The sequence below is a fragment of the Podarcis vaucheri genome (genome assembly GCF_965113315.1).
Source record: "Podarcis vaucheri genome assembly, chromosome: 6".
NCBI lineage: Eukaryota > Metazoa > Chordata > Lepidosauria > Squamata > Lacertidae > Podarcis > Podarcis vaucheri.
The window spans coordinates 52,183,362-52,211,020 of NC_138764.1; the positions used below are offsets into that span (position 1 = coordinate 52,183,362).

Sequence of the window (27,659 nt, forward strand, 5' to 3'; positions counted from 1 at the left end):
GTATAGGGATGCAGTTTTTTTAGCAGCAACCCCATGTTGGCATCAAGTAGCTATACAAATTTTGTGACATAATTGAACATTGATCTTCCAGATAACATGTCCGGGAGTTACCCTGAAAGCCAAAGATGACCTTTACATCAGTGCCCGCATTCTAGGACAATATAAGAAGACATCGTCTGTTCGTGCAATATTTCCCCTTCTATTTAATGAAAAACTGATATTTGAAAAGGTAAATGTTCACCGTGTACTGGGTATGACATTCAGTGCATTACTGGCATTTTGATCTAAGCACTACTTACATGGATGGAAAATGCAATGTACAAACAGTCGCATGAACAAAGGTTTCCTCTCTGCCTTAATTGTTTGTTGTTAGCCCTGTGCACAGTTTCCTGTTATTCATACATGTCTGACTTCACACTGAAGTCAACAGGGAAGCCCACCCACATGGGAACTCAGTTCAAGTGTTAATTGATATTTAGGTTGGAAACTGCGTATTTTACAGTTAATAAGTTGATTCAAGAATGGTTGTAGGGCAGGAGTGTGACCCCTACATGTTCTTGAGGTGCAACTTCCAACATTGCCAGCTAGCATGACCAAGTGACCAGGGATGATGAGAGTTGTAGTCCAACATCAGAAGAGCTGCAAGTTCACAACTCTGTTGTAGGGTGCATATGTGAGTCCTTCCCAGTCTTGCATTATCCATAGTCTCCTGGCCTGTTTGCTGTTCAGTGAAGGTAGCTATTCACAGGCAGTTTTTCAGACTCATGAGGTTGTACAGTGTCATGGCTTATGGCACCACCCGCCCACACGGGTCTTTGTAGCCCATACAGCCTAGCTTGCTAGAATTAACACCACTTTCAGTCAGTTCTCACAAGTGTATCTTATCATGCACTCTAAAAGCGAGTTGACACTCTCATTACTCTTCATTAGTAAGTGCCTAATAAAGTAACCAATAAAGAATACCAGCTCCCATTTGGTAGTAAGCAGTGGGCTTTTCCATTGTGTTGAAAGCAACACAGATTTACATTCCTGTTATTTATGGTTGAATATATGACTAAAGTAATACTGGAAAGGGCAAAAATCAGAGAAGAAAATGGGTTATTTCTGTGAAAAAGCTTTTGTCTCTGTGCCAAATTATGAATCTTGGTTTTTGCTTTCTCTTTGAAAGAAATTAGTACAGTTTTCCTTTTCATTTCCTTTTAAAATTATGGTGGCCATATTCTATGTCCTTGTTATAGCTGAGGCCAACTTGTTCCATTTCATTTTCTTAAATTTTCATTTTAGGTATATACTGATGTAGTTGACCCAGGAGACCTTGTTGAACTATTTGAACGTAGGTTTTAAAAAACTTTTTATCTCTATTATATTCTTTGCATGAAATTACTTTAAAGTGTAGAGTATGAAAAGCCAATGGGAGATTAGGAAAAAAGCCAGAATACAGTGGTACCTCAGCTAAGTACTTAATTCGTTCCAGAGGTCCGTTCTTAACCTGAAACTATTCTTAACCTGAAACACCACTTTAGCTAATGGGGCTCCTGCTGCTGCCGCGCCACCAGAGCACGATTTCTGTTCTCACCCTGAAGCAAAGTTCTTAACCCGAGGTACTATTTCTGGGTTAGCGGAGACTGTAACCTGAAGCGTATGTAACCTGAAGCATATGTAACCTGAAGTACCACTGTATGGTTTTTTATGAATGATGAGAAAATGACAGTTGCAATATACTATAAAGTCACCTTCACTTTCTCAAAAAATAAATAAAAGAAAGTTTCAAAGTAAGGTGTGCCAAGGAAACAAAAAACACCCTAAGTTAAGATGCGAATATGTTTGTGTTCATTGGAATATCTCACTAAGTTTTAGATGAAAACCCATAGAATTAGTTTAATTATGGATTGCTATGTATTCAGTTGGGAATATTTTTGATAATCTTTTGAATAACTGGTGCTTTTGTAATTTTAAAATTCAGTGAACCTTTGCTCATTATCACACTTGCAGAGATTTGTCATAAGTCTAATCTCTGCCCCCTCCCCCGAAAAACACAAAATATTACTAGTCACTATTGAATATGAGAGAGAAAGAGAGTGAAAATAGGATAGCAAAGAGATTAAAGACAATACAAGAAAGCAAGTTAACAAAAGCTCAGGTTATCTTTTAATTCTGGGGAAATATAAAATGGTCATTTTGATGAAGCTGTGCAGATCATGGTCTGACCTATACCTGGGCCAAGACCACCTAGGAAACCCGTGTATGCTTCATTAAGTTTCATAGAATCTTAGAATTGTAGAGTGGGAAGGGATCCGGAGGATCGTCTATCCCAACCCCCTGGAATGCAGGAATATGCAATCCCATATGGCAGAGCTTTCCAAACTGTGTGTCAGGACCTGTTAGTGTATCGGCTGCAGTGTGTAGGTGTGCCGTGTGAACGTTCTCCATGCTCCTCCCGGGGTTGGGAAGGGGTTAGTGTAACCTCCGGTTTGCTAACAGAACTGAATTATTGTGTCACGAACTGATACATGTTTAAAAAGGGTGTCACCAACATGAAAAGGTTGGAGAGCTCTGCCATACGGGGATCAAACCTGCAACCTTGGTGTTATCAGCACCACACTCTAACCAACTGAGCTATCCATGACTGAAGAAAGGTGGGGCATGTTAAATAAACAAGGGAGAAAGATTTAGGCTAAATCTTGACTTGAAGGCTGCAATTTAATACTGCTACTTGGTAGCTCTGTCCCTGCCAACCTAGCAGTTCAAAAGCACACCAGTGCAAGTAGAGACATAGGTACTGCTGCGGTGGGATTTCCGTGCGCTCTGGCACGCGACACGGTGCCCCGTTGTGCCAACAGTTTAGTCATGCTGGCCACATGACCCAGAAAGCTGTCTGTGGACAAACGCCGGCTCCCTGAGCCTGAAAAGCAAGATGAGTGCCGTAACCCCATAGTCGCCTTTGACTGGACTTAACTGTCCAGGGGTCCTTTACCTTTACCTTTAATTGAGCAGGTGTCAACTTTATGAATTACATGTCACTAAATATGGAAATTATCTATGCCATATGCTTATGATAGCAAAACATACTGTAATCAGAACACCAGAGGATTTGAGCCTGCCTTCACACTTCAAGGGTGTTATACTGCCACAGTGTCTCAAATATTAGTCTTAGGGATGCAAGAGGTTTTGACTGTCTGCCGTGTACCATGACATCTACATATGTTATTTCTTCAGGTAGTGCATGTCCAGTGTCTGCTTCAGTACTGTCTAACTGGTGGAATACAGCAGCCAACTGAACAACCAGCCAAGGGCATTCTTCCTGTTACCCTTCCAAAATGGCAGGAATAAAGATTTCACTTAAACAGCCTCAGGAAGCAGCTGTTGTACCATATGTATCTGGATTATCTGATGTATGATAAGCTCTAAAAGTATATTAAGTGTCAGAGCAGTCAACCCATCTGCTCTTACAAGCTAAAAACTAGTATCTTCACTACTATTTCCCCCTTAATGTGTCCACTATCCGTCTCTGCTAATCATTGCCTCATCAAAATTGTGCAAACCTTCTCTGTTCAGGTTAGAGAAAGTTAAATTGGTGTAAAGCTTTTCGTTTGCATCTCAAAACAACTTCTGACTATAGTTTTCCTCTTTTTTCTAGGTGACACAACAGTGCTTGAATTAATACAAACTGTTCCTCCAGGTATTGATAAATTCATGAATTATGGAGCTTTTTAGAGAAATTTTCATGAACGCCTAACATATTGCAGAGGACTCTGCTTCTCAGGTTGCAAACAGCATAGTTCTCAACTATTCAGAGTCAGCGTAATAAACCTTCCTTAGCTGTGGATCTTCCACTGTTGCATAGAATCACAATACACACTATCCTTACGCCAGGGAAGATGATGGCCTCTTCCCTGCTACCTCTCTGTGTTTGTCCATATGATAGCTCAGTTGGAGCGTAGTGCTGATAACGCCAAGGTTGCAGGTTTGATCCCCATATAGGATAGTTGCAACTCTATCATTCTATGATTCTATGATCTTCACTCTACAGTTTCATGTGCAGAGCCTATACAGGTGCATTTATATTTTAGTCCACAGATATACTAGAAACTGCCTTTCTAAACCACTTTTGTAAAATGTCTGATGAATCTCCATACTGAGTGTCTTGACCACCTGAGCCTTGGCACGTGGGCAAGGGGGAGCAGAGTGTAATGTTCTCCCTCATAAGATCCCTATGGCCAATACTCTCCAGGGTTTCAGGAAGGCTATAAAAGCCTTTCTCCTTCAAAAGTCTGTTTTGCTGGTGGGCTAAATATTTTAGGGCAATCACTAGTTTACATTTGGTTGGATCCAGAATATTTTCAGTGGAACCCAATATCTAAATGTTCCCATGGGGTGCAGCCCTCTATGTCCAGGTGGATGGAGGATTCTCTTGCGGGACCTGGTGCGGGGGGGGGGGGTAGAGATTGAAAAAGGACCACTGAAAATCTCGCCCTTCTGCCTCTAGTAGAATTCAGTTAGCAGACTAGGAGCCTGTGGTTGACAAACAGGAGTCGCTTCCATTTTCAGATGTCTGAGGTGTCATTCTGCTGCATCTGGGTTATTTTTATTGGTACTTTTAATTGAAAGATTGTTTCAAACTTGATTTATTGTGGAATTTTGAATCGTATTTTAAATTCTTGATAGTCTATTTTGTAGTTGTAAGGTTGTTTAAACTGATAAAAATAAATTTTACATAGATAAATGAACTGCCAATCATGCAGCTGTTGTCTATTTATGTAATTATCCAATCATGCACTGGGAATTAATCTTATTTTTCAGTATCTACTTACAAGCAACATTCCTTCTCAGGCACAAACATTGCTAATAACCAATTATGTTCAATACACAACATAACCTTCTATCACTTTTGCTTTGGATTGTTTTGACAAGGTGCTCTTTTTTGCTGGTGTGTTAAAATTTGAGACCATAAATTTTAAACAGGGAGCTTTCTTAAATGGATTTTAAAAATCAGTTTAGATTTATATTTTTTGCTTCTTCCTGATGGCTCTGATCTGCTTTTTAAAATGCCATTATCAACTAGTAGAATTGCTTACATGGTCTTTAGGATAATTTTCCATGTCAATCATATTGGGAGTAGACCTATTGAAGGCAGAACTTGATAATCCATTGATTTCAGTGGGTTGAATATAAAGTTGAATATAACCCATTGGTTTTAGTTGGAAAAAATAGGTCTGTATTTAATTCTTCTATTGAAATTAGTAGGATTCAAAAATGCTTAACTTCAGTTGGGCTATCCTTTTTGTATACAGTCTGGCTTGCCTATATTTGATAAAAAAGAGAAAGCAGGTGATATCTGCCGCCCCCCATCATATGTATAACTATTATTTTCAGTTGGAGAAATTCTAGCCACTTATGAGGAAAATACAAGAGATTTCCTTTTCCCTGCTCCTAAATCAATCACTGGACAACGAGGGTCAGTTCGTGAAATTTTAATGAAGAAGGCCTTTGGTTTTACAGTAAGTGGTGAAATTGTTCTTTGCTCTGAAATATTGCTCAATACTTTTATATGTTCCATATACAATGTGGATTATTTAAGATCCACATTATCACAATATATGATTCAGTGTCCGGGCTTTGGGGATATTTGTTTAAGAGATGCGCTGAATTAAGGCCTGATCCATTTGTACTGTTCTATGCAGTACATTTTGTTTCACAGAGCATAAACTTCCTCTTGCTTATTTGAATTGAAGTTTTCTGACATTTTGTTGCTATGCGACCTGGTTGGGTGATATGCTTTTGACTATTGCTGCCACATGCTATAAACAAGAATGGTCTTCTGTGAAGGAATCATAGTTCAGTTGCAGAATGCATGCTTTAGATTCATCTGGTATCTCCAGTTAAAAGGTTCTCAGTATAGAAAATCCCTCTGCCCAAGACCCTGGAAAGCTTCTGTTGGTCAAATATTTTATTTGTTTATCTATCTAATAAATTTATTGGCTGCCATTCGAAAGACAGTATTTTCCCATGACAGCTTACAATGTTGAAATGTATTTAAAACCGTATAAAATAACAACATAATCACAGTTATGTCAACATTTCAGTCAATGTACCACAGCAAGCCATAGCAGTATATAAGACTATATTCAACACACTAATTAAAAGCAATCCTGAACAAAAATATTTTTAAAACCCACCTAAACACTAAGGATTGGACAATACTGAGCTAGATGAATAAGTAGTCTGAACCAGTATAAACTTCCCATAATAGTGAGGAATGACTCCTATTATAGAAGCCAAGCTGCTGCTGCTGCTGCTGAACAAAACTTGTTTTTCTCTGTGCCATTCCTACCTTTTGCAATTATTTCCATTACTGTACTTGGAACAAAATATATCTTGACAGATCTATAATTACATAGATTTCACTTTATTGTATCTTTTTAAAAATGGCATTTCATTGGCTACCTACAGATCCTGTGGTGAATGGCTGCTTTTAGCAAACATTTTTATTAGTTCAGCAGATTCCTATTTGAGTTGTGAGTGTGCTACAAAATTCCAGGTTAACATCCATTTCTTCATATGGGGTCATTTGGTGCAATTCGTTTCACATTGTATCAGTGCAAGTTGCCTGCAGTATGTCTAGTTAGGGCAAAGACACAATATAGGGTGAGGATTAAGACTGGACACAAATAACAGGAATGGAATGGGAGGAAACATTTCCCCCACACAAATGGCAAATCCTATGCTACTTCCCCTGTATTCCTTGTGCCACATATTTCTACCAGTGACTACACCTTCTGCCTGCTACAGGGAGGAAAATGCAAAAATCTGCATCTTGTCATTCTGGTTGACAGGCATTGCCTGATATTCTCTTTTATAACCATGATGTTGCCCTCACTGCTGGTGGGGCGGGGTGTTTACTTTTGGAAAAGTAAAATGAGTTTGTTATAATTTGTTTTCCTTTGTCCAGCATTAAGATGTGGCAAACAAACATAGGGGAAATGTAGGTTTTGTGTAAACAAAGGATATCATAATGTCTCCATTGTCCATATCAGAAAGTTTGAAAGTGATGTGAGTAAAGGTTGTACAGCAATACTTGACTTTTAATTAGTGATATGTAACATGCCATGAAAATCTTTTTAAATGCTTTTGACAAAGCAGTGTGTTGAAATAAACGGCAGACCTTAATTGTAGTACAAAAGCAATATAATCATCAGTAATTGAATTGTCAGAAATGCAAATGTTATCTTCTTGACATTTACCATTGCTGTTCTGTCTTTTCTAATTATCTTTATTAAAGGCTGAAATTAACAAAGGAAACTGTTAAAATTAGGAATGGTTTGTTGCAGTAGGTGACATTTACTTCTTTGATACCCTTTATCTCTCTAGTTGGAGCTTGATGTTCAATTATTGTCTCTCTTCTAGGGAATTGCACCAAAATTGAAGTTTTTCACAAGTTGTCTTATTTCTGAAAACCTGTTACGTTCAGAAAAAGCTCAAAAGCAGGTTAGCATAACTTAATTATCTGCACTTTTATTTTTAGATTGAGTATTGATAGCTAGATTGTTTCTTTTGGTGAAATTCCTCTCAGAATTTTTCAGAAGTTTCTCAGAAATTTTCAGAAGTTTCTCAGAAATTTTGATTTGCATCTTCAATCAAGTTCAGTAAAAGGCAGCCTGAACATTGCAAATAAGTGAATCTAAAAGTGGCAGCTACAAGAATCTGTGTTTACCCAAGAATTTAGTATTTTGCAATGAAAGATAGGCAAGTAATATTTTATAGGAATAATAATAATAATAGTAGTAATAGATAAATGCATTAGATATCCTACTCCAAGGGTAACCTGCTGGCACTAGTACCCCCTATGATGCCTGCAAAAGATCCTGGGTATCATATGCCTCCTCAAAAGTCCACCATTCACAAGACACTGTTTGCTGTTCCTGTTCACTTCTTGTTGGCACTGCCTTAACTTCTTCTGCATTGAACATGTTGCCTTGAACATGCTCATATTTCATAGATAGGAAGGACTGGGCATCCACTCTTCCATTTGTTCTGAACAGAGGAGAGATGCAAATAGGTTCTCTGAGAGTGAGTGCAGCAGTGGTTGATTTGGGTGCATGGCATGCCCTCACCATTCTGTGGTCTAGTCTCTTTATCTGCAATTTTTAGGTCCCCCCAATGTTTGACAACTCCTGTGTATGCAACCCCTGTATATGTAAGCAAGGCAAAATACTACTGCTTGGACCACCACTCTTTCACCATATGCTGTTCTTAATTGAGTAGACCAATGCCAGGAATGGTGGAGGAAACTCCTCTGAAAGGAGCATCAGAGTGTTTCTTTTTTCTAGGTGGTGGAAGATGGTTCAGTGTTCTTGTAGAGCAGGTGAACCTAAGAATAGAAGAGAAGCAGAGAGTGGGAAGAATGAGACACCTCCAAGAATGAAGCTGTGTGTGATCTTGAGGTTTTGAAGTTTGTTCTGGAGACTTTTTGTGTTAAAAGCAATATACCGTAATTTTCGCTCCAAAACACGCAGTTTTTTCCTCCTAGAAAGTAAGGGGAAATGTCTGTGCGTGTTATGGAGCGAATGCCTATGGATAGCGGGGGAATCTGCTGCAGTCGTGAGCAGTCCCAGCGCCCCTGCAACTTTAGGATTGACACTCTGTGTGTCTTGTGTGTGTGTGAGGGATCGTTCTCCTTCTCTTGCTTCCCGTTCACTCTCCCAGTGCCCCTGCGCTCTCCCAGCGCCCCTGCGACTTTAGGGTTGACACTTTGTGTGTCTCTCTGTGTGTGTGTGTGTGTTTTGACCTCACTGCGCTTGTTGGGGGAGAGTGTTGGTCGCAATTTTTCTTGATTTGTCTCAGAGTGGTTACTATTGTGGTTTCCTTGCCAGGGAGGAGGGAGAGAAGCAGAGCCTGCTTGTTTTAAAGGAGCAAAGCAGCAGAGGAGAGGAGCCTCTCCTGCATTATTAGCAGCATCCTTCTCCACACACCCCACGCGTGCTTCTTGTCCCTTGAGTGCTTTTCCTTCCCTCCCCACTTAAAACGTGGTTACAAAGCATGGATCCACATGGATCCTCAGGATTTTTGCATTGGGCTACCCCAAACTCACCGTCAGATCACATGTCTGTGGCCACAGCATGAACCACAAAAATCATACATCCACTGTTTCGTTTAGAATATTTTTTTTCTTGTTTTCCTCCTCTAAAAACTACGTGCCTGTTATGGTCAGGTGCGTGTTATAGAGCGAAACATACGGTAATTGTTGAATGCTGTATTGTTGATAGTGAGGAAGCCGTTCATTCTTTCTTATTGACTCTCTTCAATTCAGGATAACGTAGACCAGCAGCAACGTTCATCCAAAGATGGGACGCCACAGATAAGGTCACCAAAAAAGAATCCTCCCTCACTTGAGAGGAACAAGCAGGGCCTAGCAGCAAAAACGTATGAGCAGCCCACAGTAGCCTCTCTTTCTCGATCTCCATCTCCTTACACCAAAAGGCGAATGTGTGAGCTTCAGCAACTTAGACAACGCCTGGCCCATCTAGACCTAGGACCTTTTGATTTCAGAAAAGAATCGGATAGACCTCCATTTGTAGTTCGACGTGTATGTATGCCCTACAGCAATTCCAATTTAAGCCAGGAGCAAATCTTGCTGTTCACAGTTACTCTAAGAAGCCTTTCATTCAGCTCTTTCTCTTTGTGGCTGCTTATTTTCTCCTAAGCGCTCTAAATGTAAAATAATTCACTACTCAAGTTCTTTTGTTGATGCTGGCAGTTGACAAAGAACCTGTTATTTCATGAGTGCCATGTTGAATTATTTGTGTGTCTATTTTCCCACTGCACTGGATAGCACAATGGTTGTATAAATTCTGCTTGATAGTAGCTGAAAGTTCTAAAAGGGCTAAAGCCCTTATGTTTATGTGTGTGTGTTTTAATTAGGCTACTTTTGTAAAACAAGGAAAAATATTCTGGAGAAATGTCTAATGTCATGATTTTGTTGACCAGGAGTATGATGTGCATGGTCAAATGAAGGCCTCAGGCCACACATATTTCTGGGTTTGAAAGTGTATCCAATGGATTTCCAACTATTTTCTTCCTAAATATCATATAATGTGTAAATTGTAATGTCTTTGATTCTTTCAATAAGACACTTTAAAAAGGCATTATTTAGACATAATGACAAACAAGTGTGTATGACAAACTGAGGTAATGATAATATAATTTGGCAGGGCTGGGAATTTGGAAGTCTAATAGCTTGCACTTCTGTTTTTAGCTAATCATAATTACGTGATATGTCTGAACCTAGACAAACTGTGGTTGGTCTTAACTGCAGCTTATGGAAACAAGCCAACTTCAAACCAGGAAGCTGGCTTGTTTCCATAAACCATACTTTAGATTAATCATAGTTTAGGATTCAGGTGTAAAACTAAGCTGCAATTAAACAGCAATGGAAGCATAAGCGACTAACCTTATGGCAAGGCTGTAGGGTAGGGAGGAGTGCATGAGTCCAGCACTCATGCATTGAACAATAAACCATTGTTTGTATGTCCAAACTGGGTCACTGTATACAGACACACATTTTACACTATAAATAAAACACTTAAGAAATTGTTTAATTTTCAGCCAGAACAGCTGTCAGCTTCACCTGATGTTTTTACTTGGTGCCGTCCTAAGGACAATATAAAAGATGCTTGGCCCGAAACTACCTATGGTAAGTACTTTTTTTGTATACAAAAGATGTGTGCAATTATAGACATAAACATGTTTATATTTTACAATGTGTAATTACTACAGTGGCCTGAATTTTGTCTCTGTTCTAGTTCATTTAAAAAATCTGGTTTTTAACACAGTATCTGATTCCTTACATTCTTGGTAACAGCATAACACATTTTTGTAAATATTGCTAGTGATGAGATAATTCTAAAAGATCTTAGCTTTTTAACAGGAGCAAATACTACTTGTGTATTCCTTGTTGATATGTACCATCTTCCTGACTGGGGAGTCTACAAGTCTTTTTGCCTCATTCCTTACAATCTAGACATTTTGTGTTTCATATCTCTCACTTGACTTTAAAAATACAACCCCATACTCCTATAAAGTCAGCCTTCACTGCTGACTGTGTTTTCAGGAAGTCTCACTGAGCTTATGATCTCTTATTTCCCATTTACACCCCTTGGATTATCTGCTCTGTTGCTTCCAGTAATCCATGGATTAGAGTTGGAACCTGTTAGAGAAAAGCCGTGTTGAAAGCCATTGCAATTCCATATAGCGTTCTCTCGCGGTGTTACCACCTGTCATGTTCATTTGCAATTAAGGCACTATACTGCTTTGAAACATTTTTGTTAGGTTTTTGGCATTTGTGCATACTTTTATATGGATTTTTGTTTGTGTGTCATAGTCTCTAGGGATCAAAAACGAGGTCTCAATTATTGTTTAAGAGTCTCAGGGTAGAGCATCAGATAAGAGAGCCCTTTTCTTTGTAGATCATCCCCGGGGTGGAACGTAATTTCCCTCTGTGAACCGTTCCGCTTGAGAGAAGAACCTTTCCACGTAAGATAATATTATCCACATTCTTGTTTGCAGTGTGGCTTGAATTTTGGTGTATCACATGGTTCTCATGTAAACTCTCCTAGTACCCAGAATTTCTGTCTCTCCCTGTTCTGCTGAGTGGCATGGAGGCTGCCCAGGATGGCTTTTTCCCATGTCACAAGCTTGCAGTCATGCCAGAAGAGTTCATGCAGCAAGATTTATATCTTTTAAAAATGTCAGAGTTACTTTATTGTATACCAGTACAGTGGTGCCCCGCAAGACGAAAAACTCGCAAGACGAAAGGGTTTTGCGGTTTTTGAGCTGCTTCGCAAGACGAATTTCCCTATGGGCTTGCTTCGCAAGACGAAAACGTCTTGCGTTTTTTGCAAGTTTGTTTCCTTTTTCTTAACATCGTTAATACAGTTGTGACTTGACTTCGAGGAGCAACTCATAGAATGCGGTGTGGTAGCCTTTTTTGTGTTTTTTGGTGATTTTTGAAGCTTTTCCAAAACTTTTCCGACACCGTGCTTCGCAAGACAAAAAATTCGCTAGACGAAAAAACTCGCTGAACGAATTAATTTCGTCTTGCGAGGCACCACTGTATGGGCAGTTGCTGAGACAGGAATATCTCCCACACATCCACAGGCTTTCAGTGTTAACCTAGTGGCCCATGAACCTAACAGTAACATGAAAAAGAGGTCCTATGTAATTCTTTTTGCAGTGCAGTCCTTTACAGCAGTGGTTCCCAACCTTTTTTGATCCACAAGTCCAAATTTACTTGATATGGTGACCCATTATTTTATTGATACATACATTTCAGACCTTAGGGCTAAGGCAGCCAATTAGTTTCATGCATTTTAACTGCAAGTTTGCCTTTTCTATCCAAGTCAATTAATACCCCCTATTAATGGGGCGGGGAGTGTGGTGTGGATACAGTCCCAAGGATCCGAGGTTCCCTACCTCAGGTGTATAGAATTGCAGCCTAATACTATGACTCCTGTTACCTTTCCCGCCCCGACCTGGCCACAGTGATCCATGCCACGGTCATCTCCAGGCTTGATTACTGTAATTCGCTCTACATGGGGCTGCCCTTGAAGCTGTCCCAGAAACTCCAGCAGGTGCAGAATGCTGCAGCGAGGCTCCTCACGGGGTCTCTGCCATGGGAGCATATTCACCCAGTGCTTTTCAAGCTACACTGGCCCCCGGTGGAGTACAGGGTCAGATTTAAGGTGCTGCTTTTGACCTTTAAAGCCCTTCACGGCCTAGGACTCTCATACCTACGGGACCGCCTCTCCCGGTATGCCCCATGGAGAGCCTCAAGGTTCATAAATAGCAACACCCTAGTGGTCCTGGGCCCTAAGGAAGTTAGATTGGCTTCAACCAGAGCCAGGGCCTTTTCGATTCTGGCTCCGGTCTGGTGGAACGCTCTGCCTCATGAGACCAGGGCCCTGCAGGATCTGATTTCTTTCCGCAGGGCCTGTAAGACAGAGTTGTTCCGCCTGGACCTTGGCTCGAAGCCAATTTGATTCCCTCCCTCTCTTTCTTTTTTCTTTTTCTTCTCCTGCGATGAGGCTTCATTTTAATATTTTAATGTTGTATTTTAATTTTGTTTTTAAGTTGTAATCATTCGACTTGTTTTTATTATTGCTTGTAAGCTGCTCTGAGCCCAGCCTTGGCTGGGGAGGGCGGGATATAAATAAAAAAAATTATTATTATTATTATTATTATTATTATTATTATTATTATTATTATTAGGTGTTACAGTAGAGGCCCAATCCATTGCTATTTGTTGTGAACTTACTTCTTTACCTCTGTTCTGTGTTAAGTGATAATTACCAATAAATGAGGGGGTTTTTTTAATTTAAAAAACATTGTTTCTAATATTTTTGTATATGTGGTTTTTTTACCTGTAAGCAGCATTTTGGTCAGAAAATTGGATGGAAATACATATAAATGCTAATAATAATAATGAAAGCTAATAAGTAAAGCTGTTCTTGATTGTTAGTACTGTATTGGCTTTAGGTTGCTTCCAGCGAGATTTTAGTAATATGCTGCTGATGCCTTATAGCAGGCATAGGCAAACTCAGCCCTCCAGATGTTTTGGGACTACAACTCCCATCATCCCTAGCCAACAGGACCAGTGGTCAGAGATGATGGGAGTTGTAATCCCAAAACATCTGGAGGGCTGAGTTTGCCTATGCCTGTCTTATAGGGCTGGCTCATTTCTGCTGCTGCCTCCCAGCTGCTCCAGTGTAGAGACTCAGTTGTGGCTGCTGGTGTTGACAAATGAGGTCACCTAGAAGTTGGGGGACCTGGGGGAAGAAGGAGAATAAATCTTCTGTGGCTTTTTAGGAGGCCTGGAGAGAGTTGGTGAGGCTAGGGGAATAGAAATCGATTCTCTCTCTGCATGTACATGCAGAAGAGTGGGACTTGCAGAAGAGTGGGACTTGGCCTTACAGTGGGACTATAAGGGAGAAGGGTTGTTACTTAAAAGGACCCAGAGTGGGAAAGAAAAGATGACAGGGATTTCCCCCCCTTCTGTGAGGGAATAGAGATGACAACAGCCTGTAGGAGAGCATGGAGCAGGGGGGAAAGAAGACAGAATCCTTCTCTCCACTGGGGAGACAGACCTGCCATGGGGTGAAAAACTCTTAACAAGATCCCACGACAATAAAAGGGAAGGCTTAGACAATAGAACAAACATTATTGTGCTTATTTTTCCTATTAATTTTCATAGAATCATAGAGTTGGAATAGACCACAAGGGCCATCGAGTCCAACCCCCTGCCAAGCAGAAAACACAATCAGAGCACTCCTGACATATGGTTGTCAAGCCTCTGCTTAAAGACCTCCAAAGAAGGAGACTCCACACTCCTTGGCAGCAAATTCCACTGTCAAACAGCTTTTCTGGGACCCTTTTGTGGAGTTGCCTCCTGTTGGTCCTGAAAAATCCTTGTAAGAGAATATTTAGTCCATTTCCCAAATGATGCTCTCTTGTAAGGAGCTTCATTTGAAGAATGGAAGGAAGATTAATACATCCCAGAAAAACTGAACCAGAAAAGCTGTTGTCTTATGTGGAAAATCTATTCAGAGATATTTCAACGGAAGTATCTTGTTTTATCCCAAGTGTTTTACACTGCTGAAGCATTCATGCATCCAGAGACTGATACATTGGTTTGAATAACTAATTATGTCCCAAACTCTAAATTATTTCACTGTCCAAACAGTTTATGTGCTCAGTTACCGTTAATACTGTGTGGTAATCAAACAAGCCACTGTTCTCAGAGGTTGCAGTTGAAGGTAGTGCAGTAGGACTAATACTTTGGGGACTTTTTGAACATTGGTATTATAAATGCGCACTATAAAAGCAAAGACACGTATTTGCAAATTAGACATTATTTTATTTTATTTTTTAGATCCTACCCTTCTTGGCAGTTATAGACCCAAGAATCGAAAAGTAAGTACTGAAAAGGAGGTTGCATAATTAAAGCTGAATGTGACGAGCTGAGTAAAACTATCTTAGCTGAGTGGCTTACTGCTGTATAATGTTATTTCCTTACCATTGACAATTCTATATTTTGCATTGTTAAAATATGACAGCCTCACAAATTGTGAGGAAAAATTGACTGCCACAATGAACACGTAAAATCTGAAGCTGCCTAGATGAATCTATCTAGCCAAGTATTGTCAGCTGCAACTTTCCAAGTCCTAACTCAAAGGACTGTCCCTTCTCTTCTCAAGATAAATGTCATTGCATACATTGATTGTTGGACACTGACTTATGCCAGTGTCAGCGACCTCTTTATAAATGAGGATTCTGGTGATGATTCACAACTAAGGCTGCAATCCTAACTCCACTTTTGGGGGATTAAGGCCAATGAATTCAGTAGGAGTTACTTCTGAGTAGACTTGGTTAGGTTAGCTGCCTAAATGATCTATTAGACACAATCAATTCACCATCATGATAGTGGCTCTTATGACAGCCTTGTGAATAAGCCTGCAAAAATATTTGCTCCGTGCTAAGAGGCTTATCACTTGTGTTTCCATGGTGGCAATGGAGGAGGAGAAGTCCCGTTCTCTATGGCCAGCATGAAAACACAGGTTACTAGCCCTCTAACAAGCTAATAAAAACAGAAACCCCTGTGCCTTCTACCAAGTGAACAGGCACAAAAGTGATGGACTGATCCTTCCTCCTGCTATCCTGCTGCATTTCCATGCTGGTTTTGGAGAACTGCTCCATCAACTGCAGCTTGTGAAGGTGTCGTAAAAGCTACTCCCCTCATTTATTGTGGAAAATACTGTGTAGTTGGAGGAGTTTGGCAGGGATGATTGGAGTAAAGTGAGTATCTGCCTAAACTTCAATCTCATTGACAGTTGAGTCTTTTCTGTGCTCAATTTTAAGGGTCGGTTATCGCCTCTAAAGACCTGAGCAGCTTGGACCCAAAATATTTAAGGAACTGTTTCTTCCCATACATTCTTGTCCTTTGTCCTAGGACAATGGAAGAGGCCATTTTCTGTGTTCCAGCGCCATCCAAATTTCAGTAGGCAGTAACACAGGCAAGGGGCTTCACTTCCGTAGGGCTGTGGAACTTTGGGAGATCCTTCTATCTGGCTTCCTCTCTGATGGATGCCAGCTCAAAATGTTTACATTCTGGCATTACTGTGGCCTGAGAGGTTTCTGCTTTGTTTTTGTTTTTTCTAAACTGTTTTTATAATGTGTTTATTTTAGATATATGTTGAAGTTAGGCACCTTGAGACAAGCACACTGTTTTAAAATTTATATTCTCTCTTGACTTGGGCAATCCTGCCATTCATTGCTTAAATCTCAAAAAAGGGTTTTATTTGAATAATAATAATAATAATAATAATACTAATAAATTAATTAATTATTTGTACCCTGCTCATCTGGCTGGGCTTCCCCAGCCACTCTGGGCGGCTTCCAAAAAATATATATTAAAATACTCTAATACATCAAACATTAAAAGCTTCCCTGAACAGGGCTGCCTTGAAGGCATGTTATTTCATTTTCATTGCATCTAAATCTTGGTAGAATCTCATTTACTGTGACATTTTACTAAATATGGCCAACACTTTTGTCTTAGGGTTGCATCCAACAGTCATCCCATTAGCACAATTCTGCCTATGCAATGGAACTTCCCCTCTCTCTTCTATCCCTGCTTGCTCTCAATTTGCAAAGGGAGAAGAGAGGAAGGCCTGTTGTGCAAATGGAAGTCCTTGCACTAATAAGACAAATATGCTGGGAACAACCCCTTACCTTGAAGAAATTAAATAAAACATCCTTCAGGCAGTCACCAGAATTTTCAAAATCTGAAGTGGAAATTTCAAATATGTGGATGACCTGAGAGATGGCATTTAGGGTGCAAAGGACTGTGATTCCTTTGTTGTAGTGTTCTAGCTATTTCTGCTGCTTCAGATTTTTAATATACAAAAACAATGTTTTCATTGTACTGCAATACTCAGTACTGTAGTACTCAGGTATAGCCAAGATGTTAAACATACTATGTATCTTTCTTTAAAATTATGCTCCTCTTTTTTTTGTTTCCGGCAGGCTACCAGGTCACATTCTGATAAAGACCTTCATCGTTTTTCTCACAGTTACGATGAGCACTTGATTTCGAGTATAGCTGGTAGGCAGCTCCATTCAACTCAACTGCTAATGCATTCAGCACCTCCACAACTGCAGAAGTATTACTCAACTCCTATGTTTAATTGCTTGTCTCTTAGAGAAAGGTAATGTCATTTATCCACAAAATCTGAACAAATGTGCTGTCTTCTCAGTGTTGCCTGTATTTTTAGTATTTCAGGTGGTTGGTTCTTTTACCGATAGGTTAACAACTTAAGGTTTGTTGGCGTATTGGCACATTTCTGGTATGGTGATAATTAAAATCTTAGGATGAAGTGTCTCTAGCAGTATGCCTGTGTAGTGATGTATAAGCCATGCGGCAACATTGGCTTTAAATATACTAATTTGGCATTGAAGGCAGATATTCCAGAGTTGAGATACAAAGCAGCTGACCCTATTCAAGTACTCCTACTGGTACAGTCCAGCTGGGGAACTTTGTTACCTTCATTTCATAAATGCCTTTAATTCCCATTGTATGTACAGTACTATTCAGTTCACTTTTGAGGGTTAAAGCAGTCAGCCACTTTCAGCAGGTCAATTATATGTCATCTGTCACATTCCAAATTTCCCCTCAGCTTTGTCAGTGACTTGCATTTCTGACTGCAAGAGGTTGGTGGGGAGGGTACACTAAGGGGAAACACCTTGACACTGGAAACTGTGCTTGCCTGTCTTGCCTCTCCCACCTTGCAGGTATTTTATTCACTTGAGAGCTACTTGAGCTAGGGGCATGAGCCAAAGTGCTCTTGTTGTGTGGCTCTTTCCCTGTTGTTGATGCTATGGCACCAAGGTCTGCAGTGTCAGCTACAGTTGTATTAATCCTGACTCTTTGGAGTGGATGGCAATGTGCTCTCTGTATGGAAGTGGTCTGAGCGACATGGGACCTTGCTGTGAGTGGGCAGGTTCCATTGGATAGTGGAATGTTTGTTTTGCATTTGGTCCCTGGTGGTTTGTATTGTATTTTTGCTGATGTTGTCTTGGTTGTTTGTAACAGATGAGGTGACATTATGTATGTTACATTGTGGACATTAACTTACATGCAAAACAGATTCTTTAGTTTTGTTTTTAAAAATTGTCATTCCGTTCAAAATTCAAAAATTGTCAAAACCATTCAAAACATTACAATGTGACTTTTTCTGTACATTTTGTCATTTCTATGGTTGTAAAGTGCCTTGGGCACTGTAATGTAGAAAGGTGTTATATAAGTTAATCTGAATTGAATTGCTATGATTGTGTTGCAGATATCTGACACAGACTGCAGAGGAATTAGGAATGGTGGAAGCACTTGGTTCTGTTCCAAAGCGGTTTGCAGAATCTATTCATTTCTCTTTGTCAAAACTCCCGAATGATTCCAGTAGTAGATAGGTAGCCGTGTTGGTCTGCCATAGTCAAAATAAAAAAATTCCTTCCAGTAGCACCTTAAAGACCAACTAAGTTAGTTCTTGGTATGAGCTTTCGTGCGCATGCACACTTCTTCAGATACACGATTGTGAGATTTAAAATAGAATGATTGTGAGATTTAAAATAGATTCTGCTATTCATTCTGGACATGTATGCATGTCTGGAGCTTCAGATGTAGCAAGTGAAAGGTGACAGTGCTACTTCTTCATCACTCCTGAGGTCTCATGGTGAGTGTTGTGCTTCCTGGGGAAGTGTCTACACCGCCTGCAGTGTGCCTCATGCCAATTTTGGAACAGGCCCAGATCCCACTACAAAGAGACATACCCTGGAGACCTTTTAGAAATGTTTCCATCTCAGCTGGTACCTGAGGTTCTGGCTGAGACTATGGGTTGGAACATAACTTCTACCAAGAATGGACAGCTACCCCTAGCTCACCTGTAAAAATAAAAAAATCTTTTTTCCTCCAAGCTCTCCACCAGCAATTCCCCCTTCCAAATAAACACATTTAAGAACAAAGCAGGAAGGTAACTAGCAACAGGAAACACTTTTCTTGCATCTCCATTAACTGGAAATGACTTGGAAGCATTGGTTTTTTTGTCAGGGATGGTGAAACTTGTAGTTTTCTTTTGCTTCCCGAACTGAACTAAGAGACGGGAGAAATGACAAATGAAATCCCACATTCCTTGACCTCTGAGTCATTTCCCGTTAAGGAGAGGCTAGAAAGGTCCCTACTGATGAATCTGGACTGCATTTGAAATGGGACTAAAAGGAGTCCTGCCTCAAGATTTCCCCACAACAAGCATGCAATGCTCTTCTCTGTTTCGTGCTGATTCTGAATAGCAGCAACTGAGGTGAAGATGTGGCCTTAGAAGACAATAAGAGTCTGAGCTACAAATAAGGCAGTCTGATACAGATATCCATCTTACGTAAAGACATCTCAGTAAGCTAGAAAATGGATTCTCTCGGCTACAGATCTCAGTCATTGAGATGGAGCTGTGAGCAGAGTGCCAATGATTCTACGAGGTGATACAGGCATAGAGAGAGGCGTACAGTTTCCTGTCGTTATAGGGGACTGCATATCTTGGGGATTGATTCACCCAGCGTGATGTGACCTTGTCTGTTCTGCAGTTGACAGGTATCAAAAACTGCCTGGCTGGCCTAGAGAAACGGAAAGGTGCAGCTCATCACGAGCAGTTACTCTTGGCCTCTGTAACTTGTCTGATATGGTTCATCAAGACTTGATCTTGTCTGCTGTAGGTCAGAACAATAGATTTCCAAAGTGTTTCTTGAGAAGGTTGGTTATTGTAATGCTCACCACATCATTCTTTGTATGCCAGATGCTCTAACCTACTTCCTTTCATATTCAGACTACTGTGAAATATTTGTCAAAACAGATGGAGTGATTTTACTTGAAATGGCAGTAGGTTTGGCAGCCTCCATTTGTGTTTTTAATGCTTTCCGGAGGTGATCTGTTCATACAACTTTCCAAGAGCTGGTATGGTAGCGCAGGATATCCACAAGCACTTGGGCCCATTTTTCCCATCATAGTGTCCATTGTTCTGTGGGCAAGGCGAGGCATTGGCTACCTTCCTCCGCACTGGTTGTGGTGTGGCAGTGCCTTCTGGATGAGTCGTTTGGTGGGGAGGCCCAGTATCCAAGCCATGAGCAACTCTTTTAAATACAGGTGTTCAGGCAGGTAAACATTTTGTACTTAACTTGGAAAGCTGTAGTGTGCTGTTGATAGGGAGACAGAAAGCTGTAGAAAAGCTTTTCTTTTTAGCAGCGCTCTTTCCACCGCACACCCAACTGCATTTACCTGCAGAAAGAAAATTACAAGCAGCACAAACACATCCCTTTTTCTGGCAAGAATGACCACGGTGAACCTGAAATGGTATCTAAATCTCTTTCCTTTCTAGGATTATGGGACAAAGTGAAGGATGGGAGGCCCCTGAGCAGGCACAGGGAGTCTTCATTTCCTGTGTTCCCTCCTTAAGCCCAGCCTAATGTGTAAATCAGGCCTGAATTCACTGGAAGGGGGAATCATAAGTGACCTCATTTTATCTAATCTCTGTTTGATTTAATTAATTCTTGTTGCATTGTTTCTGATTTCGTATGGTTTAATATAGCTGCCTTCCATTGGATTATTCCAGGGCTAATTTCTTGGCATCTAAAAGTGCTCCTTGTGTACTGAATGACTCTTGCTAGGCCATATTACGTTTAAATTAAATCTGGTTTTGTTAATGAGCATAATTGCATTGGTAAGTTCTCAGAGATTTGCTTTTGCAGTTGTAGTTATCCATGGAGCAATTTCTCCCCTTCTCTCCCCCACCCTTTCTACAATAGTTGCTTGCTCAGTAGATGTGCATCTGCTACTATAGTACTTTATTGATTTTTACCCTGTGATAGTTTGTCCTTGTATGTTTTTTTCTCCTTCTCCTCTCAGCACAAATCCTCTGCCTTTTGAAACTGATAAATTCTTCATGGAAGCCACAGAAGTGCAATTGCAATTCTTGTTGTGATACACTATGGCAGGGGGAAAGCACCACATTAAGATCCACAAATGATTTTTGCAGAATGTGCCTGTAATTACTTTGTTGATATGAGATACATTAGTATTCTTTGCTAATAGAGGATTTGAACACTTATTGCTAGAAATGCTGTCTCTGAAAATACACACCCATTGCAAACTATAGAGTGGTAAGCTTCTATTTAAACAGTCCATGTGGACAAATCTTATTTTTTGTACATCTGAGGCTGCGGTCATATAGGCACTTACCTGCAAGTAAGACTCATTTTGAATTTACTTCAGAGTAGACATGAATAGGATTTCACTTAAATTGTCTACTTTATCCTGATGAATATGTAAAATTTAGATTGGCCACATTGATAAGATTTCTGGATTTGTTCCTTGATTCTTTTTGCTGAAAAATACAACTCTGCTTATCATTTTTTAAAAGTCCTTATAAAAGAGGGAAAATGCTTTTAGCTACATTACAACAGAAAATAGTTTGTTCTGTTGATTGCTCTCGACATAGCATCTTTGAAATGAATTATGAGTAGTTCTATATTGATCTGGCTTACTCTAGGTCACCGAGCTATATATCCAAAGTGTTTATACAATCTATTGGAATCGATAAACAATTTAAACTGATGTAACTGCAGAATGTTTGCTAGTCCCGAGGAAAATTGGAAGTATGACAAAGAATACAGTTGTAGAAGTTTATTTGGTTTTGTCAGAGTAAAATAATACGACCATTCTGGCAGCACTGCAAGAAACTACCAACACCTTAATCCCATATGTAAGAAGTTGGCGGTTTTGCACAAGCATTATTTGAGTCTTTATGCTTTAGAAATTCTGTTTATTTATAGTTTTAAGAAATTGCTTTTTGAAAATGAGCTTCAGAGAATAACTCCAGTAGGAGTTGCACATCATAAAATGGTTTCAATTTAGATTATGGGTGTTAAATTTTAGCTTTAGCTTTGTTGTATGGTGACTTTGGGTGGTGTAAATATTAATGTAATGGCTTAAAGTGTGGATTAGGTTTTATAGTTATGTCTAAAATTAGACAATTAAAAAGGAGCTGATACTGTTTTCATTAATACCTAAATTTTTGAATGTAGAAAATTGAGGTGTGTGTGATGAGTGAACATTTCTTATGCCACAGCGCACACTAGTGGATTATTTTGTCATTTCACTAAAGAAATGTCCATAGGGATTTACAGGGGTTTTTTGTTTTAAGGGGCGATATTAGTCCTCACTTTGTCCCTCTCAGGGCTAATATTGTGACAATTACAGGAAGCTTCAGTTTGTGACAAATACAATGCATCAGATAGTTGGAGAATGAAGCACACTTGGCTTCAAAGTCATGTTGAAATCATGCTTCGTAACTATGTTTAGCATTGTGCTGTACATCTCTTTGCCCCATCATTTAGTAAACATCAATACTTATATTTCTTTTTTGAATATTTTAGATATTTAGATAATGAATATGCAGAAATCAATATTTGCTTAATATATTCCTCTAATGTAGCATACATTGCAGAATATATACTATACGTTACTGGAATTAACAGTAAGTTTTACACTTGATAAAATGAGGCTATCATAATAGAGAACCATTTGACCTTGTATCCATTTCTAAAGATCAAATGGTGCCCATAACTTAAAACCTTCCCTTTTTCTCTTTTGATTATAGGTTTCGTTCTGGCTGGAGTGCAACAGTAAATGGAGAAGAGATCCATAAACGAGTGAGAAATATTTTAAGGACTCACAGTGCAAGGCAAAGGCTAACTTTTGTACGTTTCCCCCTAAAGTGTTATGGAGAAAATACTCACCCACCCCCGCTTTTTAAAAAAATGTTTCCTTTCATTAGTACATGGGGATAACTTTTATAACATATATGAACAATTTTTGCCATTGAACATTGTATCTGTCATGGAACTATTCATGACATTATGTCTTTATGTACAAATTGCTTTGTGAAACCCATTGTACCTTTGGGTCCTCAACAGGATCACATGGTGACCTCTGGCCACCCATTTCCAGATGCTCCCTTTTCTTCCTTACCCTTTCTTTTTTCTCGTTCCCATCCCTTCCGCACATGTCAATGGAAGAGCCAGTAGTTTGCTTACCTTACGCTGCATTGCCACTGTTTTCATGTCTCTGGGGGCTGTTAAGTGTTCGTTTTGATCAAGATTTAATTTTTTAATGAAATAAAAATACATATAATTGTGTTTCTTTTTTTAAAGGACTACATTTTTCAGTCACATGAGATTCTCATCTTTGTATTGATTCCTTAGGATGAGAGTTGTTTGTCAAAAGATGATTCTGCCAAGTCAAGAGACTCAAGTAAGACAGAAGATTCCAGTAAGAAGAAAGACATTTCAGACAGAGACCGTTTAAGCCACAGTGATCTTCAGAGCAGGTAAAGCTCCTATTCCTATTATACCCCCTTGTCCTAGTCCATACTTAGCTTTTCCATTCACTGCTGTCACTGCAATTGTTACCAAAATACTCCTTATCTATGCCTGTTGCAGCTGGAATAAATTATACAAGTGAACTAGACTTGTATAACTTTCTAAACCAATCCATGCACAGAATTGGTTTACACTTGAAGCACAGCCCACCATAACCCTAGGCACTCTTAAGTCTATTGCTTTAATCTGCCGCTATTCTCTTCCTTTTCATGTTGCCAGAATAATATGAGAAGCCAGGGCTGCTTCTCTTACTATCCTGTCAACACCTCCCCTGCCTCTCATACTCTAAGCCTCGTCTTGTCAGCTGATGCAAGCAAAGCTATGTGCATATGTCTGGTGATAGTTTGGGACACGGGGATCATTTTGGGACCTACAGGCATGAATAAAGAATCTGCAACAACTACTGCCACAGCATTAGCGAAAACGATGGACTTTGAAATGTCATATGCAAGTAGGGTCTGGGTATTGATGGGTTCATCACATTCTGTGGAGCAGTCGTGAGAGTTGGGGATAAAGAAAGGGACTCAAGGACATTCTGACAGCTTGAAGTCTGCCAGTGTCCTCATAAATAACCGTACCAAGGCAGAGTTCAGAGGAGAATGTAGTTTTGCTGACCAAATGTTCACACTAAAGTAAATGATTGAAAACCATTGGGACTGCACAGAAGGTCCGTGATGCTGAAATATTTAAAGTGCAAGTGACTTTGAAAGGAACTTGTGGGACTCTAAAGGAGATGGAACAAAAGCATGTGACAGGTATATGACAGGTATTTCCGAAAGTGGAGCTGAGTGCAGCTACCCTGCTCTTAATATGATTTGTGCATGTAATCCCCAGATCACTTCAGCTCAGCTTGTCAGGATAGTTTCCAGTTAAGGCGGCAGACTGACGTTTTTCTAACATGGATGTAGCTATGTCCGTTCCACTGTTGAATTTCTTATGAGGAAGGGATGACTAATGGCCCTGCACCAAAAGTGAGCACACTCAAAAAGTGTGACATTGTCAGTATGTTGACGTGGAAATCACAGGACGTGCTGCCGCTTTTCATGAGCGTATCTCAGACTGTCATGATGACTGTGGTTCTAGGTGAAAAAGTCTGGATTTTATGGAACCAGAGTTATGGGTGCTATTCCTCATACTGTGCTCCTGTTCTGTCTCCATTCACTGCATTTTACCTTCAGCTGGGCTTCAAATATAAAGCTAAAGCCTGCAAGTTTTATCATGGTCTTCTTTAAAAGGGCCATTACATGGCTATATAGCACTGATAAACAGTTCCTTTTTCTCATCCACTTTAGCATCCACGAAATATGTATATATGTGTGTGTGTTTTATTTATGGTATTAATATACCTTAAATAGGTGGACCTCACATAAGACTGTTGGCACAATAAGCAATAATTAAAAGGTTACAATAAAATAGACAATACAAGAGTTTAGAAGCAGCAGTATCCGCTTCTTCTCTGCTCCCCTCAGGGCAAAATGAAACTAATCTGCTGGTCAATCCAGTTGTCTCTCATCTAAAGGATAAATCATATGCTGCCTGCTGTGATGCAAGTTATCACCTACATTTAAAAATTATCTGCATTCAGCCGGACTTAAGTTCCAAGCTGCTTCTTAGATTAGAGGTCAGGACAGAATTATGGAAAACTTGGTATTTGAATCAAGCAGTGGGTCTTGCACTCAAATGCTGACAAGGTGCTTAGGGCACAATCAACTCTCAAGCAGGTATGATATTTATCTTGACCAGTGAAAGCCATCCAGGAGATGCTGACTCATCTACTAGTTGAAATGACCAGTATCCCTGCCAATTTGGATACAATAAAGGAACTGGAGGCCCCTCGACTGTCCTCAGGTCCAGTATTGGACCACTTTGACCGGATATCTCCAGCCGATGTGGACAGATTCCTCCAAGCTGGAAAGCCCACCACCTGTCCTCTTGACCCGTGCCCGTCATGGCTGATTAGAGCGTGTCCAGACAAGGTGCGGGGCCCCCTGGGGGATATCATCAATTTGTCCCTTGGCACCGGGATATTCCCAGGGGAACTGAAGGAGGCGGTGGTGCGTCCGCTCTTAAAGAAAACATCATTAGATCCCTCAGATCTATCCAATTACCGCCCGGTCTCGAATCTTCCATTCCTGGGTAAGGTGATTGAGAGAGCGGTTGCTGAACAGCTTGGTAGGTTTCTGGATGAAACATCTGCTCTGGATCCATTCCAGTCCGGCTTCCGTGCTGGTCATGGGACCGAGACGGCTCTGGTCGCCCTAACAGATGATCTCCGCAGGCAGCTGGATCGAGGCGGGTCGGGGCTGCTGATTCTTCTAGATCTGTCAGCAGCCTTTGACATGGTCGATCACGAACTCCTGGACCACCACCTTGCCGACGTGGGGATCCAGGGCACAGTCCTTCAATGGCTGCGCTCGTTTCTCTCTGGTCGGGGACAGAGGGTGGCGCTTGGGGGGGAATTGTCATCACGCCACTCCTTGGTGTGTGGAGTGCCCCAGGGTGCAATTTCTCCCCGATGCTTTTTAACATCTTTATGCGCCCCCTCGCCCAGCTTGTCCGGAGTTCTGGGCTAGGTTGCCATCAGTATGCTGATGACACCCAACTCTATCTGTTGATGGATGGCCATCCTGACTCGGCCCCAGACACACTGACCAGATGTCTGGAAGCTGTGGCTGGATGGTTACGTGGGAGCCGGTTGAAGTTAAATCCTTCGAAGACAGAGGTCCTCTGGCTGGGGCGGGACGATATGGGATCGAGGGGGCAACTCCCATCTCTTGCGGGGGTGCAATTAGTGCCAGCACCGTCCGTTAAGAGTTTGGGTGTAATCTTCGATACCTCCCTCTCTATGGAGGCGCAGATTACAGCTATAACAAAGGCGGCATTTTTTCATCTCCGCCAAGCTAAGCAGTTGGCCCCTTATCTCTCTCGTCCTGACCTAGCCACTGTGATCCATGCGACGGTCACCTCCAGACTGGATTATTGTAACTCGCTCTACGTGGGGCTGCCCTTGAGACTGACCCAGAAACTCCAGCGGGTGCAGAATGCCGCGGCGAGACTCCTTACGGGGTCTTCGCTGCGAGAGCACATTCATCCGGTACTATACCAGCTGCACTGGCTCCCGGTGGAGTACAGGATCAGGTTTAAGGTGCTGGTTTTAACCTTTAAAGCCCTATACGGCCTAGGACCCTCGTAGCTACGGGACCGCCTCTCCTGGTATGCCCCACAGAGAAACCTACGGTCTGCAAATAATAACATCCTCAAGGTCCCAGGCCTCAAAGAGGTTAGGCTGGCCTCAACTAGAGCCAGGGCCTTCTCGGCTGCGGCTCCAATCTGGTGGAATGCTGTGTCACAAGAGACTAGGGCCCTGCGGGACCTGACATCTTTCCGCAGGGCCTGCAAGACAGAGTTGTTCCTCCAGGCCTTTGGTCAGGGCGCAGCCTGACTCCCTCCTCTGGCAACCTGCACAGAATTTTGCCATCAATTTGATTTAATTAATTTTTATAATGAAATATTTTTAGATTGTGTGATTATTTGACTGATTATTTGATTGTTGTTAGCCGCCCTGAGCCCGGCTTCGGCTGGGGAGGGCGGGATATAAATAAAATTTATTATTATTATTATTATTATTATTATTATTATTATTATTATTATTATTATGAGAGCAGTGTAGAAAACTGTGACTTGGGAGCCACTATTCGCATGGTAGCATTCCATACTATTAGGGTAGGTGACTATAGCAGGCATGTAGCTAGGGTCTATCAGAGTGCTTGTTATGGAAGACCAATATAATCGGCCCTGTCCAAATAGTAACTTAATTCAGTGGTGCAGTATCTCACCATGAAGAAAAAGCTCAGAAGCCACCAGGTGCGTGTTGGAGACTGGGTGGATCAAAACCTATAAAAATAATCTTGGGCTCGTAGATGCCGAGGTGATTGACAAAGTGACTGTATCAGAAACTAATCAAGTGAATACAAACATATCTGCACATAGAAAGAAATGACACTGAACAGTCACTTTCCATATTTATGAAATTATAGAAGGATCCAGTATATTTCTGAGGTGAGACACCTGTAGAGTATACTCAGAAAGTGCAGTCAGGACAGGTTTTCTTTAATATTGTCTATTTTGGAAAT

General features: G+C 40.7%; 1 protein-coding gene across 1 annotated transcript in view; it reads left to right on the forward strand.

The window, feature by feature from the left end:
* Nucleotides 1-27,659, forward strand: part of SPATA6 (spermatogenesis associated 6) — a 30,768-nt gene that overhangs the window by 2,603 nt on the left and 506 nt on the right. Inside the window, exons 2-12 of the mRNA XM_082226789.1 lie at nt 92-229; nt 1,285-1,333; nt 3,638-3,679; nt 5,374-5,498; nt 7,405-7,485; nt 9,308-9,583; nt 10,603-10,690; nt 14,924-14,964; nt 17,077-17,258; nt 22,746-22,845; nt 23,350-23,474. Coding sequence (XP_082082915.1) covers nt 92-229; nt 1,285-1,333; nt 3,638-3,679; nt 5,374-5,498; nt 7,405-7,485; nt 9,308-9,583; nt 10,603-10,690; nt 14,924-14,964; nt 17,077-17,258; nt 22,746-22,845; nt 23,350-23,474 — 1,247 coding nt within the window. The remainder of the gene's footprint in view (nt 1-91; nt 230-1,284; nt 1,334-3,637; nt 3,680-5,373; nt 5,499-7,404; nt 7,486-9,307; nt 9,584-10,602; nt 10,691-14,923; nt 14,965-17,076; nt 17,259-22,745; nt 22,846-23,349; nt 23,475-27,659) is intronic.